This window comes from Lipotes vexillifer, unplaced genomic scaffold, assembly GCF_000442215.2.
Source record: "Lipotes vexillifer unplaced genomic scaffold, Lipotes_vexillifer_v1.1 scaffold155, whole genome shotgun sequence".
Lineage (NCBI taxonomy): Eukaryota > Metazoa > Chordata > Mammalia > Artiodactyla > Lipotidae > Lipotes > Lipotes vexillifer.
Window position 1 is genome coordinate 833,370 of NW_006779813.1, and position 18,412 is coordinate 851,781.

At 38.9% G+C, this 18,412-nt stretch overlaps 1 protein-coding gene across 1 annotated transcript in view; it reads left to right on the top strand.

Annotated features, from left to right (window-relative positions):
• AHI1 (Abelson helper integration site 1) overlaps positions 1-16,490 on the top strand; it is a 195,445-nt gene extending 178,955 nt beyond the window's left edge. Inside the window, exons 25-26 of the mRNA XM_007452996.1 lie at positions 7,423-7,472; positions 16,238-16,490. Coding sequence (XP_007453058.1) covers positions 7,423-7,472; positions 16,238-16,490 — 303 coding nt within the window. The remainder of the gene's footprint in view (positions 1-7,422; positions 7,473-16,237) is intronic.
• Positions 16,491-18,412: the final 1,922 nt, after the last annotated feature.

Sequence of the window (18,412 nt, forward strand, 5' to 3'; positions counted from 1 at the left end):
CGGCACGTGGGATCCTCCCGGACCGGGGCCCGGCCCCGTGTCCCCTGCATCGGCAGGCGGACTCGCAACCACTGCGCCAGCAGGGAAGCCCACGACTTTTTTCTTCAGTTCCTTTCTTTGTCTTTGGATGGAATAAAAGGGCCATAACTTCTTTAAGGCAGAGGCTGTGTCTCGTTTAAAATTGAATTCCCAGGATCCGGCACAAAGCAGGTATTCAGTAAATGTTTATTGAATGAAGGAAGGATCAGGCAAACAAATAGGAGCAGCTGTACTGAGGTGTGTATTAACCTTGCAAATCAGACCTGACCCTGTTGAACATCAGCAGTGATGGTGTTGCTCACGGGCAGATGGTCAACAGTGTGCAGAGGGCTGCAGTGGGCTTGGTAAAATTGCCACGTCTCCTTCAGTCTCTCCAGTTTCCTTCCCTTATCGCCCATCACTAGGGAATAGTCCAGTCCCAAAAGAGGCAGTGGGTGACCCAAATGATTCTTTAGTTTGCAGAAATCTTTTTTAAAAAGGAGGAGGGGTGGCATTCTGATGTTTCCTGCCTTCTTGGTTATCTGCCATCAGTTTTCACTCTCCCCAAACCAGCTCACTTAGATCACCAGGAAATAAATGCATGGAAGCAGCACTTATTTAGCAGTTTGATGTCGTATACATGTGGCACTTGGTGTGACTTGGCATACAGGTCTTACCAGTCCCCAGGCCTGGGGGTAAGCCAGTTGTCCATTTCTCTCACTTCTACTCTGGAATTCATCATTGCTAAAGAAAAGCACAGAATTGTGGTGGTTGTCTCTGTGTCGTACTTGTGGTTCCCAGCCTCAGTGAGAAACGTGGTCTTGATCATCTTTTTGTTCTTCCTGACTGACTCCCTACCCCATGCTTTACAGTGCCTGGTCACAGTAAGGTCCACGTAACCTCTTACTCCAGGCTGACTTTGTCTCCCTGCTTTCTCTGTCTTTCTGTTACTTCCCCTTCCTTCTCCAGCTGCTTTCAGATCATAGAAAGAAGTGCCCTCCTTTCTATGGCCGACCTCTCCACTTGTATTTTTGGTCATTTTCCCCTCCCACATTTTTCTAGCCTAACTCAACCAATGATCTGCATCCTCACTCCTCCACCCCTTTAGTGTCTTTATAGTTTATTCATTTAACACATATATATTGAATGCCTGTTGTTTTTCCAGGCACTGTGATAGAATGTTGTCTGGATGGTGTAATGGTGAATTAAACAGAAATAGTCCCTCCACTTACAGAACTTACAGCCTAATGAGTGAAAATAACTGTAATTAATGAGTCATAAAACTAAAACATAAGCAGTGAAAGGACAGTGAAGGGAAGCTGTGAGGCCTTGTGGTGAGAAGTGGATGGGTTAGTTTTTGTAAGAGGGTGGGGGGCAGGAGGATACATTTGAGGCATTAGAAACAACTTGTGCAGAAGCCCTCAAGTAGCTAGAAGTGCTCATCAGAGAAACTGAAAAACCAGCTGGTCACAGGGGAAGGGATAAGGGATAAAGCACATGATGGAGGGAGGGACTGTTTCCAGCAGTTTACAGACCGTGTAAAAAAAATCCTCCTTATGCCAGCTTTCTGGGTCATTAACACCTCTGCTTTTTTCTGTTTCCTTAATGTTTGTAACAGTGCGCTTACCTCTACTGTTTCTCTCTCATTCTCTGGCTTTGCCTGCCACTGTAATACCAGCCTTCTACAAGCTACATGCTGTATGTCTTTTATTTTTCTCTAGCACTTTTTTCTGGATTGTCCTCTACCCCTATCATTTCAAATATTACTTTGGTATTTCAGATGTATCAAATTCTACATCCGTAACTTCGGCTCTTGTTCTGAATTCCCCAAGTGTATTTCTAACCGCCTACTAGAAATTTCCACGTTCATGAAGGTGTCATTCTGTAATCTCTGGTCCAGTGTGCCCAAAACCAAATCAATTTTTAAAAACCCGATTTTTTTCTGCTCTACTCCAGTGTGTTATGGAATCATCATCTACCTTCACCTTTAAGGAGTTCTCTCTTGAAAGAACAGTCAAATATCGGGGGTTTTACAGCATAAAAGTCTGTTTTGGTAGAGTTCTATATGAAATGCAGGGGGGCAAATAGAAGTGGCCCCTGACCCAAGCTTAATGAGGTCAGGAAAGGCTTTCCAGAGGGGTTGATTTCTAAATTGAGTTTTATGGGAGGAAGAGCATTCCAGGCAGACTGAACAAATATGAAGGCATGGCACACAGGCCACCACAAATATTTCATCATGGCTGGAGCCTAGGCTGCAAAGCTAAAAAGAGAGAAAGCTGAACCTGAACGAGGAGATGGGATCAAGAAGATCCTTGTATGGCATGTTTAGGAGCTGGATTTGATTCTGAAGATACTGGGGAGCCATTGGAGGATTTAAAACATGGAGGATGGCATGATCAAATCAGTTGTTTCAAAAGCTCATTTTGTAAGCTCTGAGAAGGGGGAAAAAAGAAAAGCAGTGAAATAAGACCAGGAGAGGCAGTTGCAGCAATCCGAGCCAGCCATAATGCGAAAGTAGGGTTTGGTGAGGAAATCCATGTGAAGGAAAAGGAGCAACCTAGGTTTCTAACGTGGCCATCAGTGTGTAAAAGCAGAAGGGCACTTCAGCGTGAGATGCGCTGTGTGTAGTGCCTGTGCCGCAGCCAGGGGGCTCAGGAGAGATTTGCTGAGAACTCAGGCTTGTGAGGTAGCTCTGATGAAGATAGATGGTTCCAAGTGTATTTTCAGAAAAACAGCCGTATTTACAAGATTTGCTGAAAACTAACGATTGCCAGGTCATTTTGAAGAAAACTGGAGATCCAGGCTCTGGGTATTGATTTGGAAGTCTTTAGCATAAACATACTTGTCGAATCCATGGGAACAGAGGAGTGTACAGAACTAAAGGGTAGAAGGCATTAAGGAGCGCCAGTTTTTTTAAAGAGTGCACTGAGGGGGGAGGAGCCTGGGAAGGAGATTGCTGGAACCAGCCCCCCAGCCCCTACCTGTGGAGGTCTCCACTCTCCCATTCTCCAGTCTTTACTGCACCGTTTACCTGCCTACCAGAGGTACCTTCCTAAAATAGAAATTAAGTTGTGATTTACCAGCTCAGACATCTTAGCTGATGCTGTATTTGTCTTTGAAGTCCAAATCTCTTAGGTGTTAATCTAGCTCTCATCCCTCAGAGATTGAACAGAAGTTCTGACCTACTTTTCCTCATCTCCCAAATCACCCTCCCGAGTATGCTGCCCTGCAGACGCAAAACCTCAAACCTCTGCTTACCCCGTTTTCTCCAGCTGTTTAGTTTTTGTGCTTCGCCAACTATCAGAAATTCAGTTTATCCCTTAGGAGACAGCTAAACGCTCCCTCTTCTGAGAATCCTTCTCAAAAGCCTCCAGTTGCAATTCAAGACTTCTGTTCCTTTATATCTGCACTTTTTTTTTCCTTTATCATAATGTGGATCTCCCTCTGCCTTGTTGGTTGTCTCCATGCCTTCCCCTGTTAGAGTATAAGCTCTTGGAGCCTTCTTAGCTTCGTATCTCCAGGGCACGTAGCACGGTGCCTTGCCCCTAGAGGGCTTTCCGTTAAATATTTATTGTTGTTGTCGTTTTTAATTGGCATAATTAGTATCCCAAACTACAAATCATGAATCAAGATGAAGGCCTTTACTTTTTGTTTTAATATACTTATAGAAACTGCATCTTAATGCAGAGGAATATTTTGTCCTTAAGGAAAAGCATAATTGGAGGATTTAGCGTCAAATACAACTCAAATAATCAACAATAAATTCTAAAATCAAAGAATCAACAGCAAACTTGTATGAATATTTAAAGTCATAAAATTATGCTCCCAGAAACATAATTTTAGCAACAGAGAAAACCTGAAAGAGCTTATCTAGTCGAGTGGTTTGTAAACTCTCTCCTCTGTAGAGCCCTGTTCCTCAGGGCTCTGTGGGGTAGGTCTGGGGAGGCCAGGTTTGCCAGACCACCAAACCTAGCTTCACCTAGAGAAATTCTACTTTTCAGTGTTTGTATGTGAGGCTTTCAAACAAAATTGTATTGAAAATGAGTTTTGCTTTTAAACCAGTGTGAAAAACAGGATTGTAACCTTCAGGCTACTTCTGTAATCTTGGTGACTCTGGGCCTCCATTTCCTCATCTGTAAAATATAAGAATGGTGCTATGATAGTTCTTGCTTTTATTCTGAGCACCTCCTGTACATTTTCAAGTAAGAAAAACAGACCTCAAGAGAAGTTAAGTGGCTTACTGAGGCCATAGAGAGTTAATGACAGAACCAGGATTAGAATTTAACCAACAGCCCTCATTGTTGGGTTTTTTTTATTTTCAATAAAAATTCCTACAAAGTGGGTATAAAACAATTGCAGATATTAATTCTTTGGAAAAGGTAGATATCAGGAGGTGTATAAATAGCTTGAAAAATAGAGTTCTACTATATCAAAAATTTGCCTTATTTAAAGCTGGTGTGCTACTGCAACAAACATAGATTGAACATTTACTTAATTTTACATTCATTCTTCAAGTTTATAGAAATATTTGGGGGAGTTGTTTGCATGGCCCATTTCTCTTTTCCAAAGTTATTTATGAGTTGTTTCTTCTTGGTAAATCTCCATGTAATCACTGGAGGCACTGAAAATCATTCCATTAATCATTCCTTTCATGTTTGTCTCACTGCATCTAAACTTAAAAGCATCACTACGAAGTTGTGAGGGTTTGGGAAGCAGGAGTCTCCAGATTCTGATCCTTTCATTCAACTCCTTTGCTTTGCTCATCTTCCCCTCTCCATCCCCTCCTCTCCAAATCAAGGGTATCCATGAAGAGGAAATGAAGTTCACAAAACAGCTGAGAGGTGTGTGTGGACAAGAGGGAAAGAAGGGCAATCATGCTCCTTGGCCTTGATGGGGGGTGAGGGTGCTTATGGGCTGATTGTCTCATAGCCTTGGGCTTTTTTGTTTAAAGATAAAGTGAAACAAAACAGCTCACAGAGCCACCTCCTTCTTCCCCCTCCTTCTGCCTCCATATACCCATATGGCGCGCTGCTGCTGAGACCAAGGAATGAGTGAGTAAAGAAAGGTGTTGAGAAGTGAAGTATTGGTCCTAAAGAAATGTGTCCTTTTATAAATCAGTGTCAAGACTTTGTAATGTAGATCTCCTACTAATCTGTGATTCACAGCATTGGAACATAGGTTAAGCCAACCTTTGCATCATGAAAAAGGACTTGGATATGCCCGCTACAGTAATGCAGTAATACAGTAGGAAACAGGGCAGGAACCATGTTAAACCTGCTTAAGACAGACTTTCTGAGGACATCACAGCACCCATTTCATATGAAAAGACTATTAGAAGCAGGTCTGGTAAGACCTGCACGTAGTAATACGTTGTTACTCATTTGTCAGGGTCACAGCAAGCAAGGAAAAGTAACGCTGACGTAACAGTGATGTATAATTCAGTCTGACTTCCCTTCCCTCAGCCTCTGGAGTAGACTTATATTCTGATTAGAGCCCTTATGTTGGGTTTTTTTAATCCAGTAGTTTTACAACATTTCATATACAGTTGGCCTTCCTTATCCACGGGCTACGCATCTAAAGAGTCAACCAAACATGGATCGAAGTTATTTGGAAAAAAAATTCCAGAAAGTTTCAAAAAGCAAAGCTTGAATTTGCCACGCTGGCAACTATTTACATAGCATTTACATTGTATTTACAACTATTAGCCTAGCGTTTACATCGTATTAGGTATTATAAGTAATCTAGAGATGATTTAAAGTATACAGGAGGTTGTTAGGTTATATACAAATACTACACCATTATATGAGGCACTTTAGCATCTGCAGATTTTGGTATCTGTGCAGGTGGGAGTGTCCTGGAACCAATCCCCCTTGGATACCGAGGGCCAACTGTATATACATGTAGTTAAGGTAAGATGTTGCTCTTGCCTTGGGTGGGCAAAGAGAGAGAAGTAATACTTAGACCATACGTAAAAGAAGCATCTGACCCTTAATCTGATGGCTGTGTTTGGAATTTATTTCATAAGTCTCGGGGGGGGAAAACTGAAGAAATTCAGTTACAATTGATGCTTTCTGAGAGGTTTTGATGGTTTTCTTCTGCTCTGTGGGCTTGAGGGCAGGTAGACTATTCTGCAGTCTGCATTAGTCCTTGAATTTAAATTTTCTATGTGTTTGTACTTTTTTCCCCAAACGCATTTTAACTGAGTCAGATCGTCTTCAAATAGTTGAGAAGAATCCGAGATTGGTTCTTTTGTTGTTCTTTGAAATAGGCTCACTTGCTACAACATTCAGGTTTTGCCACTAAGTCTCCTAGCCCTTTAACTGTTGTTTTCATTACATGCTTGATTTAAAGCTATATAGCCAGCAATAATATTACGTAATTATGGTCCAGAAAAGTACAAAATCCTCTTGAAATCTTTATGATAAGAAAAGTAATACTTGTTTAAGGGGACTCAGTGCCAAATCTTGCTGAAATCTGATTGTGAAGGAGGAAATCCAAAAAGGCAAAACAAGTTTCAGTAGAGATAAGACTGGGAAAGCAGTATTTACTCAAAGAAGTTAAGACTGAAAGAGACAGCTGTACTCCTTGTCTTTCGTTTCATTTTGGCTTTTTGTTTTCTGGGGTTTTAAAATTTTAATTAGGTAGATGTGGTATATCTCTTTCATTTGTATGTAATTCAAAACTTTAACATAGTAGTGATTTATATTTTCTATGTGAATTTTAAGTAGATCCTTTCCATAACATGTAATTATCTGTAAAAAAAAAAATTTGCAAGTCTGTCTTATAGCAAGATTAAGTTGATTTCTAAACTACTGTCTCATATCAACCACCATTTTCCACAGTATCCTTTCATTTGGAATTAATGTTCAAACTCTAGAGGAACCGTCTAACACTCAGAGTATAATCTGGCACCACTGAAAGTGCTTATTTGATTTTCTCATGGAGGTGCCATTAATAAAACAGATATACTAAGCAAATTTTGTAGAAGATGTAAAGAGCTTGCAGATTCAAAATTTTACACATAGTTCAGTGAGTAACACCATGAAAATACAGTGTACTGACAGAATTACAAAGGAAAGATGCAGTGTTGAAAGGTAAATTTAGAACTTAAGTAATATAACATAGTATTACTGAATTAATTTAGGCTGACTCACAACTGACTCTTTTTGCCACACACCTGAAAGCTCACTTTCTTTATGAAGAGCGCTTAACCAATCCAGAGAGCTGTTTCCTTGGTTTTCCATGGGAGTGAATAGACACTTGTGATAGACATGCTGATAGACACTTGTGTTCAGAACAGGCATGCTCTCTCCTCATTCATCTAGTTGGTGGGTTTTCAGCATGTGAATGTTGCCTGTGTTGTCTTCTGTGATTTGTGATTTACTCTTTGTTCTTCTTTCACAGCAGTCATTCAAGTCCCAGGATTTCAGACCGGGCTCAGAGTCTATGACACAGTAAGCAGCTTTTCCTCCTAAATAATTTGCAGTGATAAATAGTTTTTGTTTTTGTTTTTTTTTTTAAGGATAATTTATCCATTTCCCTCTTCATAATACCACACTAAAAAAAATTATGAAGTGCCTATTTTGAGGCATTAAAGAAAAAAAGCTAATACCCAGAACATTATCATTGTATGTCTTAGAAATACCTAAGGTAGATGAGCAATTTTTGAAGTATTTATTTTAAAAGATCTCTAGGAAGTTTTTGTATTTTTTTGATACTTGCTATATTACTTAATAACATAAATAGAAAATCTCTCTTACCTCAAAAAAAAAAAAAAATACCGAAAACCTTTGCAAAGCACTTCTCAATTTTTATCATTGCAGATGATTTTGTACATAATCTGAAGCCTTGACTTCATATTCACACATCACTAGCAAACTATCACATGAGTGTAACAACCTTGAACAGCTCAGGTGTCTGCTGTGCCCTCCCATCCCACTGCCACTGTCCCCACATTGGGTGCATGCCTACACACATGTGCACACAGAGAATCCCTGCTGAATGTCCTTCAGGAAAATATTGGGTTGGCCCAAAAGTTCAGGGTTTTCCATAATGTCTTACAGAAAAACCCGAATGAACTTTTGGGCCAACCCAATATTTATTCGTTAACCCTGCTATGCACTTTGACATTTAGAATATGTCTCTTCCAGTTCAGAAATTCTGATTTAAATGACACTCTAATTTACAGGAATTATCAGATAAAACCGTGTATTATTTTATAATATTTCATTCTACAGATGAAAGACAAATAAAATTTTTAAATGGTATTATTAAGAGTCACAGAATCATGACCTAGAAGATCCCTTAGAAATTCTACATTCCCTCTGTTTTACATTCAGGAAAACTAAGAGGAAAGACCTTGTGCAAATGTCACAAAGGCACATTTATGTCAGCGCTTGAACCAAGCAAGACCTAAGTCTCCTGATTCTCAGACTACCAGGGTGTGTGTGTGTTTGTTTTTTATACTATATTCAGAGTTATTAGGCTCCTTGGTAAGATGCCATTTTTTTGTAAGTTTAAAAAATCTTTCTTTTTGAGAGATAAAATTATATTGATGATTATTTGATTATATATAGCCCTGTATTACATCAGAGCACAGTCACTCACATTATCACATTTGAGTCTCCCCATTTCCCTGCAGACCACTGCTCTGACCCCTCTTTTGCACGTGGAGAAACATGATCTGAGGGAGGTAGTAAGAGGCAGACCCAGTACCAGAACACAGATCCTGTGTTTCCCAATCTGCTGTTGTTTCCATGCTTTCTCTCTGCCTGTCACACGACACAAATACACATCCCAGGTCTTTCAGTTTTTTGTTTTTGTTATATCTGCCAGGTATGTTTTCAGTTCCGATCTCTGAACAATTGAAATTGTACATAATAGTTGATCACATAATAACTGGCTCTGAGGAGTATACTCAGTGACAGATCATCCACGTAAAAAATACGCTGGATCAGTGAGGACAAACTCTGTTTCAACAATCAAAAATGACCATGTTTTAATACATTAGGGGAACAGTCCTCTCTATGAACATTTTTATAAAATTTTTTAGAACTTTTTATCTAATATGTGAATGAAAGGTTCTGTAGTCGCTCTGACTACTTTGGATACGTATTTTCAGGTGACAGAGAGATCCACACAATGCTCTCCAGATTAAAATTCAAAAAAGCCTCAAAAACCATCCCAGCTTGTTTCTAAGGCTTTCAGGGTAGCTTGGCTTCTCTTTTTGAACATAGAGCGCTTAAGAAGCTTCTGAAAATAAATTTTCATGAGAAGTTCAGATATGTCTGAATGCTCAAGTTCATCTAAAGCCTTTGGGCTTTCCCTGTACTCATAATTTCTTAGAAGTAAGGATGAATTAAGATACATTTCTCAAAAAAAAAAAAAAAAGAACTGTAGGCAAGTTAAAGGTGGGAATACTATAGCCCAGTATGTCATTTCTTTATTTCTCTAATTTACTTAAATGAGTCCATTGTACCCAAGTAAATGGATAGAGGCTAATTTTTTTGTTTCTTTGCAGCCTTGCCATTCAGTTACTAACATCTGCTCATTAGTTGGTTGACCAAATTTTGTAAGTGAGCCACATAGGACTGCCTCTCACCACTTTCCACTTGAATTTCTTGTCTCATTTATACTTTTTAATTTTTTTTCAGAAATATCAATCACTTCTGTGCAAACAATTTTTACACATTTTAATAAAGCTACACTCTCTTATCTTAAAAAGATACCAAGAAGAAACTTTTGTAGGTTAATTTAAAGACATTTTCTTGAAAGTCTGAAACTTTTACCTTTTACATCTCATGCCCCTATATGATGTTATGATCTGCTGCCCAAGTCAGAGTTTGTAATGAAGCTTCTACAAATATGTTATAATCCGTAATTAGTATTAGTGTTCCCTAGTTACTAATATATTTTATCTTGAGTTTGTTGGGTTTTTTTTTTTTAAACATAGAATGTTTTATTTCATTAACAGGTTTGGTCAGAGAGAAGTTAGTTCAGATGGTCAATAATATTAAAGGCCTTTATTTGTGAACACTCATATGTGAACTGAATGAATGAATGAATGCAATCTCTTCTTAATGTAGTGCAGCCATAAGTGTTAACTCCAAGTACCCGATCTCTCCTCCACTATATATTTTTCCGTCTTTGTAATAATCCTATTCCAGACTTCTTCAATTTCTTCTTCTTTTCATGAGAAGAAATTAGTTTACCTTTTTCCCCTAAAATACCCTACGACTTGCAACTTTTTAAAGAAATTTCTTTTGATTATTCGCCTTTCAGCCTTTTTCTCCTCCTCCCATTCCCCGCCCTTTCTGAAATCAAAATTATCCATTGTCAGGTGTGTGACATCACAGAGTTCCTTATATATTCTAAATATGTTCTTTATCAGATACATGATTTGCGGATATTTTCTCCCGGTCTCTGTTATGCCTTTTCATTCTTTTAACAGTAGCTTTTGAAAAGCAAACTTTTTTATATTTTGATGAAGTCCAATTTGTCAGTTTTTTTCTTTTATATGTCATGCTTTAGTATAGAATCTAAGAAACCTTTGCCAAAGTTACAAAGGTTTTCTCCTGTGTTTTCTTGTAAAAGTTTTATAATTCAAATTGGTTTCATATTTAAGTGTATGATCTGTTTTGTGTTAATTTTTGTATATGATGTGAGGTTTGGATCAGAGGATTCTGTTTTGTTTTGTTTGCATTTGGATATCCAGTTGTTCTAGCATCATTTGTTGAAAAAATAGCCATGTCTCAACTGAATGGTCTTTACACCTTCATTGAAAATCAATTGTCATTATAAGGGCAGGTCTGTGTCTGGACATATTCTTATCCATTGATCTACTTCTGTCTTTACACCAGTAACACATGGTCTTGATTACTGTAGTTTTATAATATGTCTTGGAATCAGGTATTATTGGTCCTCCAGTCTTGTCCTTTTTTAAAGTCGGTTTAACTATTCAGGGTCCTTTGTATGTCCTCATCAATTTAGAATAAGTTTTTCAGTTTCTACAACATAGGCTTCTGGAATCCCAACTTGTATTACCTTGAATCCAAAGATAAGTTTGGGGAGAACTGACATGTCGACAATATTCAGTCATCTGACTTATTAACATGAAATATTTCTCCATTTATTTAGGACTTCTTTAATTTCTCTCAACACTGCTTGTTAGTTTTCAGCGTATAAGTCCTGCACATATTTGGCTGATTTATTCCTGCATATCTCATTGGTAAATGGTATTAATTTTCAATTTCAATTTGCAATTGTTTGTTGCTAATTTATGGGAATACTACTAGTTGTTGTATGTTGATCTTGTATCATGCTACCTTACCAAACTGTCTTATTAGTTTTAATAACTTTTTGGTAGACTTCACCAGGTTTTCTATATAGACAGTCATACAATATAAAAGCCAGTTTAGTTTCTTCTTTCCCAATCTGGATGCCTTTCCTCCCTCCCTCCTTACTGCACTGGCTAGAACCTCCAGTACAATGTTGAATAGACATGATGAGAGTATACATTCTCATCTTCTTTTGTCCTGAACGGAAGTGAGTGGGAAAGCATTCAGTCTTTCACCACTAAGTACATCATCATAGGTTTTTTAATAAATGCCCTTTATTCCTTCATTTCCTAGTTTGCTGAGAGTTTGTATCAGGAATGGTTGTGGGATTTTTGTCAAATGCTTGTTCTGCACCTACTAAGATAATCATACGATTTTTCTTTGTAAATGTGCTAATATGGTAAATTACATTGGTTTTCAAATGTTAAACCAACTTTTCATTCTTTGAATAAACCCCACTTAGTCATGGTGTGTTATCCTTTTTATAAATTGGTGGACTTGATTTGCTAAAATTTTATTTAGAGTTGTTTATATTTTGTTCAAGAGAAATATGGGTCTGTAGTTTTATTTTCTTGTACTGTCTTAGTCTGGTTTTGCTATCAGAGTAAGCTGGCTTCATGGAATGCCATTCTTAAGAAGAATTCCCTCCTCTTCAGTTTTCTGGAGCAGTCTGTGAGGATATGATATTACTTTTTCCTTTTGTAATTTCTGTTTATTTATTGATATTCTCTATTTGATGAGATGTTGTTCCCATACTTCCTGTTAGTTAAGTATGGTTTTCTTGCGTTCTTTGAATGTATTTATAATAGTGGATTTCAAGTCTTTGTCTAGAAAGTCCGATGTCTGGGCTTCCTAAGGGACCATTTCAGTTGATTGCTTTTTCCCTTGTATGGTGCATACTTTCTTGTTTCTTTGCATGTCTTGTAACCTTTTATTGAAAACTGGATATTTTGAATGATATAATGTGACAATTCTGGAAATTAGATCCTTCCCCCTCCCCGGGGTTTGTTGTTGTTGCTACTTATTGTAGTTGTTTGTTGTTTGTTAACTTCTCTGAACAAATTCTTTAATTCTTTAGTTGTAATGTGTTTGTCCACAGGAGTCTTTGCTCAGTTAGATTAGTGATCAGCTAATAATTGGAAACTGATTTCCTTAAACACCTGGAACCAGTAGGTCCCCCAGTCTTGCCAGGTAGGGGCTCTGTGTGTGCTGTGCACACCTTCAACACCCAGCCAGGCAGTTGACACCTCTGTCTTAGCCTTCACTTCCTGTTAGCATAGAGTGTTAAGGTCAGCCAGCGGTGAGGGCTTAAGGCCTTCTCAGGTCTTTCCTGTGCATGCACACAGCTCTACACATGTGTAAGACCGTCTAGACTCCCAGGACTAAGTCTGAGCTTTTCAAAACCCTCATGGACAGCTTATTCCCCCAGCTTTTCCTTTAAAGCTTTTAGTTAGTCTGTTGTTTGCCTACTGTTTTCCACCACTCAGGCAGCCCTGAAGTTAATTGTAATTGCCTCCCAGGGAAAAGGCAAGCTCTAAGATAAGTCAAATGCAGACAGCCTTACAAGTGGTGTCTTCCAGGAAACCACCAAACAGGTCAGATAATGACAATTCCTTGGGAATGAGGCTTTGAAAGAGCTCCAGCCCTGTTCTGCTCCTTCCAGTGGATGCCAGGTTGCTGGCTTTCACCATAAACGCAGGCTCTTCTTTTTCAAGGTACCCACAGAGCCAGACAGTGGGGATGGGATAAGGTAAGTTAAAATGCCACAAAGCTCACTGTTCTTACCGAGTGTCAACCATTCTTCTTGAATAAACATTCTCCGAGTTACTACAAGTTATTGGCTAATTTCCAGAATCTAAAAAAGTTGATTCTAACCGTGCTTGCCAGTTTTGGAGGAGAAATTTTTCAGAAGTCCTTACCCCACCGTTTTTACTGATGTCACTCTATTTCTTCTTCAGATGTTGTGTAGACTCACCAGTAAAGCTATATGGGCCTGACGTATTCTTTTATGGAAGATTTTTAACTACAAGTTCAATTTGTTTAATAGAAGTAGAGCTATTAAGGTTATCTATTTCTTCTTATATAGGCATTGATAATTTGTATCTTTCAAGGAACTTGTCCATTTCATCCAAGTGGTTGAATTCGTTGGCATAAAGTTGTTCATAATATTCCCTCATTATCTTTTTAATATTGAAAGAATCTGTAATAATGTTGTCTCTTTAATTCCTAGTGTTGATCATTTATTTCTTTACTCTGTTTACCTCAGTCAGCCTGGCAAGTGGTTTATCAATTTTATTGAAAAGAACAGCTTTGTTTTGTTGATTTCTCTTTATTGTTTATTTATTTTGTTTCATTGATTTCCACTCTGATCTTTATTTCTGCTTCTTTGGTGTTTAATTTTTGCTTCTTTTTCTAGATTTGTTAGGTGGGACTAGAACTGTGTTTAGTCTAGGGCTAATTATTCCTCACTACTGATACAAATCCCTTTTGGGTATTCTACCCAATGCGTTCTGAGTTGTGAGGTTTTCCATCTTGGCTGATGGGAATAGGTACTGTCCCTGGCCTCGGGAGATTTCCTCCGCTGTGTATTCTCACCTGTATTCTGCTGAATACTTGAAGAGAACCTTTGCAGGTCTCCAAGTTCTCTCACTCTGAAGCTGTCTCCTCTCTGGTAGTCTGTGAACTATAGCCTACCTGGTCTCCTCAGACTCCTAGCACTCACTCAGGGAGCCCGCCAGGCTCCACACAGTCTCCATCCCCCTGTGCTGTGGCCTGGAAGCTCTCAAGGCAGTAAGCTGGGCAGTCATAGGGCTCATCTCATTTATTTTCCATTTCTTGGGTATCACTTTCCTTTGTTGCTTAGGATTCAGTGTCTTGAAAATTATTTCATATGTTTTGCCCAGTTTTTTTGGTTGTTTTAGGTGAGCGGTAAATCTAGTCCCTGTTACTTCCTCTTGGATGCAAGCAAAAGTCCAGATGTTGTATTTTTCAGGGTAGCTTTCTGTTAGATCATATGTACATTATGAGAAAGAAAAGGTGGAGAGGATCACATGGTCTGATTTTCCCACAGTGATCAGGGAAAGCCAAAGATGTAAGATAGCATTTAAGTCTTAAAAACCATGTAGAGACAGGGTGAACAAAAAGAAAAGGACCTAGAAGTCAGAAGGATGGCAGGAGCTAAGGCACAATTGCATGAAAGTGCCTGGAATGCCCTGAGACTAGCAGGGTACTCTACAGGGTGGGGGAATGCACAGACCAAAAATATATATATATTTTTTTTTTAAATTGGGCCTGGCAGCAAGATACAGTCCAGGTCCACTGTGTCTATAATCTTACCAGTTGCCCAAATACAAAGATTTCACATAAATGTAGATTTCTTATTTCTTTTGAGGTTCTGGACCACAGTTCCACATTCTTTGCTGGCTTCCATCCACTGGAGCTGAGTTAGTGGTCTCCTTCCTAAGATGAGTCATCCACTCTCCAATTTACCAGGGTCCTGCTGTATTATTCCTGGCTTGCTTTCCTCGCTCTCCTTGTCACCCTGGCATCCACAGACATTTGCATTTTTACTTTAATGCTAAGGTGTAGGTTCCCTGGAGATAGGCAGTAAGTTATCGATGCTTTTTGCTTCAGAACTCAACTTTTCCTTTCTCTCTCATCATTTTCCTCCTTTCTAGACGTACTTTATTTGTTCTTTCATCTTTGTAGCTTCTGACCCTTTTCCTTCTCAGTCATCTGACTTCATTTTACTTACTTAGACATCTCCATATTAGTCTTCTCGGGCTGCTGTAACAGTACCACCGACTGGGTGGCTTAAACAATGTAAATGTATTATTTTCATAGTTCTGGAGCCTGGAAATTCAAGATCAAGGTTCCAACAGGGCTGGTTTCTGGTGAGGCCTCTCTTCCTGCCTTGCAGGTGGCCAGCTTCTTGCTGTGTCCTCACATGGCCTTTCCTCTGTGCATGTGTGGAGAGAAAGAGCTCTCTGGTGTCTCTTCCTCTTCTTATAAGGACCCCAGTCCTGTAGCTTAGGGTCTCACCCTTATGACCTCCTTTAACTTTAATTACCTCCTTAAAGGCCCGATCTCCAGATATATTCGCTTTAGGGGTTAGGGCTTCAACCTGTGAAAGAATACAATTCAGTCCACAGCAGTCACTGTTCAGTCCTCCTTATTGCCTGATTTTGAAATTCTTGTACCTTTTTCAAGCTCTGTTGTGATGTCTCCCACCATTCCTAGACATCCTAGAAAGGGGACACTGCCTTCCATTCTTTGAATTTCCCTTTTTTCATTGTTTTTGTATTTTCTTTTTTCTAACATAACTTGAATTACTAAACACTCATCCACAAAATATTTGTTTTCTATGTTACTGTTACTATTGAATCATTTGAAAAGCTGCATTCCCCATCCCACATGTCAGGATATCACTGTTTTCTTATGCATAAACTTCACCCCTTCTTTCACCCCTTCACCCCTTCTTTGTCAGTAAGGAATCTCCTGCTCTTTTGCACACACACACACACACACACACACACACACACACACGCTTTTCTTCTATTTAATTTGATAAAAACTTCCTGGTTTTTCCCAGGCAGCTAATATTTTTCTGAAAGAAGTAAAATGTATTTTATTCTTGTCCCTTCATACAGTAAAAAGGAGCCAAACCAGCTAAGGTTTATTGTCTCTACGTTATTTTCAGTGACTCCCTGCTGCCCACCCACATATATAATCGCTCATATCATCTGTCGAATATTTTTCTCTCAGATCCTCCCATTTATCTCCCCTTTTTATTCCCACTGCCACTTCCCTAAATCCGAGCCCCATCTGAGCTGTTGTAGCAGCTTTCTCACTGGCTTCTTGTCTCCAATCTTCCCCTCCTGCAGTTCTGAGGTGGGCAGAGAACAGAGCCTTGAGGACCGCAGACACGTCATGGATATGCAGGGGAAGGAGAACGAGCAAACCGGCCGGAAAGTCACCCTCATAGAGGTAAGAGGAAACCAGGAGACAGTCATGTCACGGAGTCAACAGGAAGGTTTAGGAAAGGCATGGTCAACAAGGACAAGTATCAAAGACAGCAGAAGTAAAATAAGGGCTGAGAAATGCCTTTGGGATTTGCAGCCAAGAGGCTGTTTGTGACCTGGGAGAAGATGGTTTTGAATGGAGGGTCCTGGAAGCATGAGTCAGATTGTCTCCAGCCCGTAGGGAGAAGGCCCGTCAGGAGAGGCTGCTTCTCCCAGAAGTTGGACTTCAAAGGAAAGAAAAAGCTGTGCAGAAACTAGTGGAAAACACAGGATGTAAGGAAGATCTTTATACAGGAGGGAATGACAAGAATATTTATAACCCCAGAGCAAAGAGCCCCTTGAGAAGAGCCAGTCAAGGTATAGGATAAGGAGAATAATTAAAAGAGTAGAATTTGAAACAAGAAGGTGGCGCTACTTTTTCCACTGAGACAGGCAAGTGAGACAAAATGAGTTTGAATGATGATGTTTTCTGGTGAGAGATAAAGTGTAAGAAGGACAGGAAAGGACTTTCTGAAGAAGGCGGCCTCTGTTTTCTCTATTACTACAAGTGAAGTTTGTCTGCTGAAAGTGAAAATGTTAAGCTCTATCGCGTACACTTTTATGAAATTGATACTTAATGAGAATTAGATTCAAATTTTTCATAAGTATTTTTAGATTTGGATGACAAAAAATAAAATCTCATTTTACAGAAAGTTTATAAATCAATAGTTTTATAATCATGGGTGTTAAGGAATGACTTTTTATCACTAATACCAGAATCAGAAAACATATTTTGAAACAGATTTTTAGCTCTAAATAATAGAAACTTTAAAATCATTTATGTCAGAGAGAAAAAAATGGCATAAGCAGAATCTAAAAACAGCCAATAAGCTGGGATCAGGAAGAATTTCACAAACTATGTGACAGACGCAGCGTTAATACCCTTAACTTATAAAAAGCTCTAAAAAGTCAAAAGGGAAAAGAAGTATATCAGTAGGAGAACTGGCAAACGGGGTGCACAGGACATTCTTAAAGGGATATATATATATATATATATATATATATATATATATATATATATATATATATATAGCAGTGAACATACGAAAAATGTCCAATTACAGTGATCAAATTAATAGAAATTAGAACAATAAATGAGATGGTATTTTTCCCTCAGAAAATGGCAGCAAGCTTCAAACTGATACAACCTTGTGTTGATGAGAGTGTGGGGAAGTGGGTTTCCTCATATGCTGCTGGAAATAGTATATATTAAAACAATCCTTTGCGGAGTATAGCTTGGTAATACTTGTTTACTTTAAGTTTTCAAATTCTTCATGTCTTTTGACCTGAATATTCTACTTCCAGGAATGTACTGTAGGAAAATGTTTAAGGATACATGCAGAGATTCAGTTAAAAGCCTACTCCTTCGAGCAGTGTTTTAAAACTAGAAGGAAAAAAAATTCAATTTCTATGAATAAAGGATTGATTAACTTATTATTATTATTATTATCGGTTTTTTTTTTGGCTGCGTTGGGTCTTCGTTGCTGCATGCAGGCTTTCTCTAGTTGTGGCGAGCGGGGGCTACTCTCCGTTGTCGTGCGTGGGCTTCTCATTGCGGTGGCTTATCTTGTTGCAGAGCATGGGCTCTAGGCGTCCGGGCTTTGATAGTTGTGGCACGAGGGCTCAGTAGTTGTGGCTTGCAGGCTGTAGAGTGCAGGCTCAGTAGTTGTGGCGCACGGGCTTAGTTGCTCCTCGGCATGTGGGATCATCCCGAACCAGGGCTCAAACCCGTGCCCCTGCATTGGCAGACGGATTCTTAACCACTGTGCCACGAGGGAAGCCCAGGATTGATTAAATTATGAAACATTTATGTAATAGAACACCATGTGACTATTTCAAATAGTGAAAATATAGGAGTACGTTCATAGATGTGGAAGGAATGATGAAAAATGTTTACGTTAAAAGAGGATGATTATAAAATAGTTTTTATATAACATATGCATAAAATATGGAACAATATACATCAATAAATGTCAGTAGTTATTGCTAAGTGGTGGA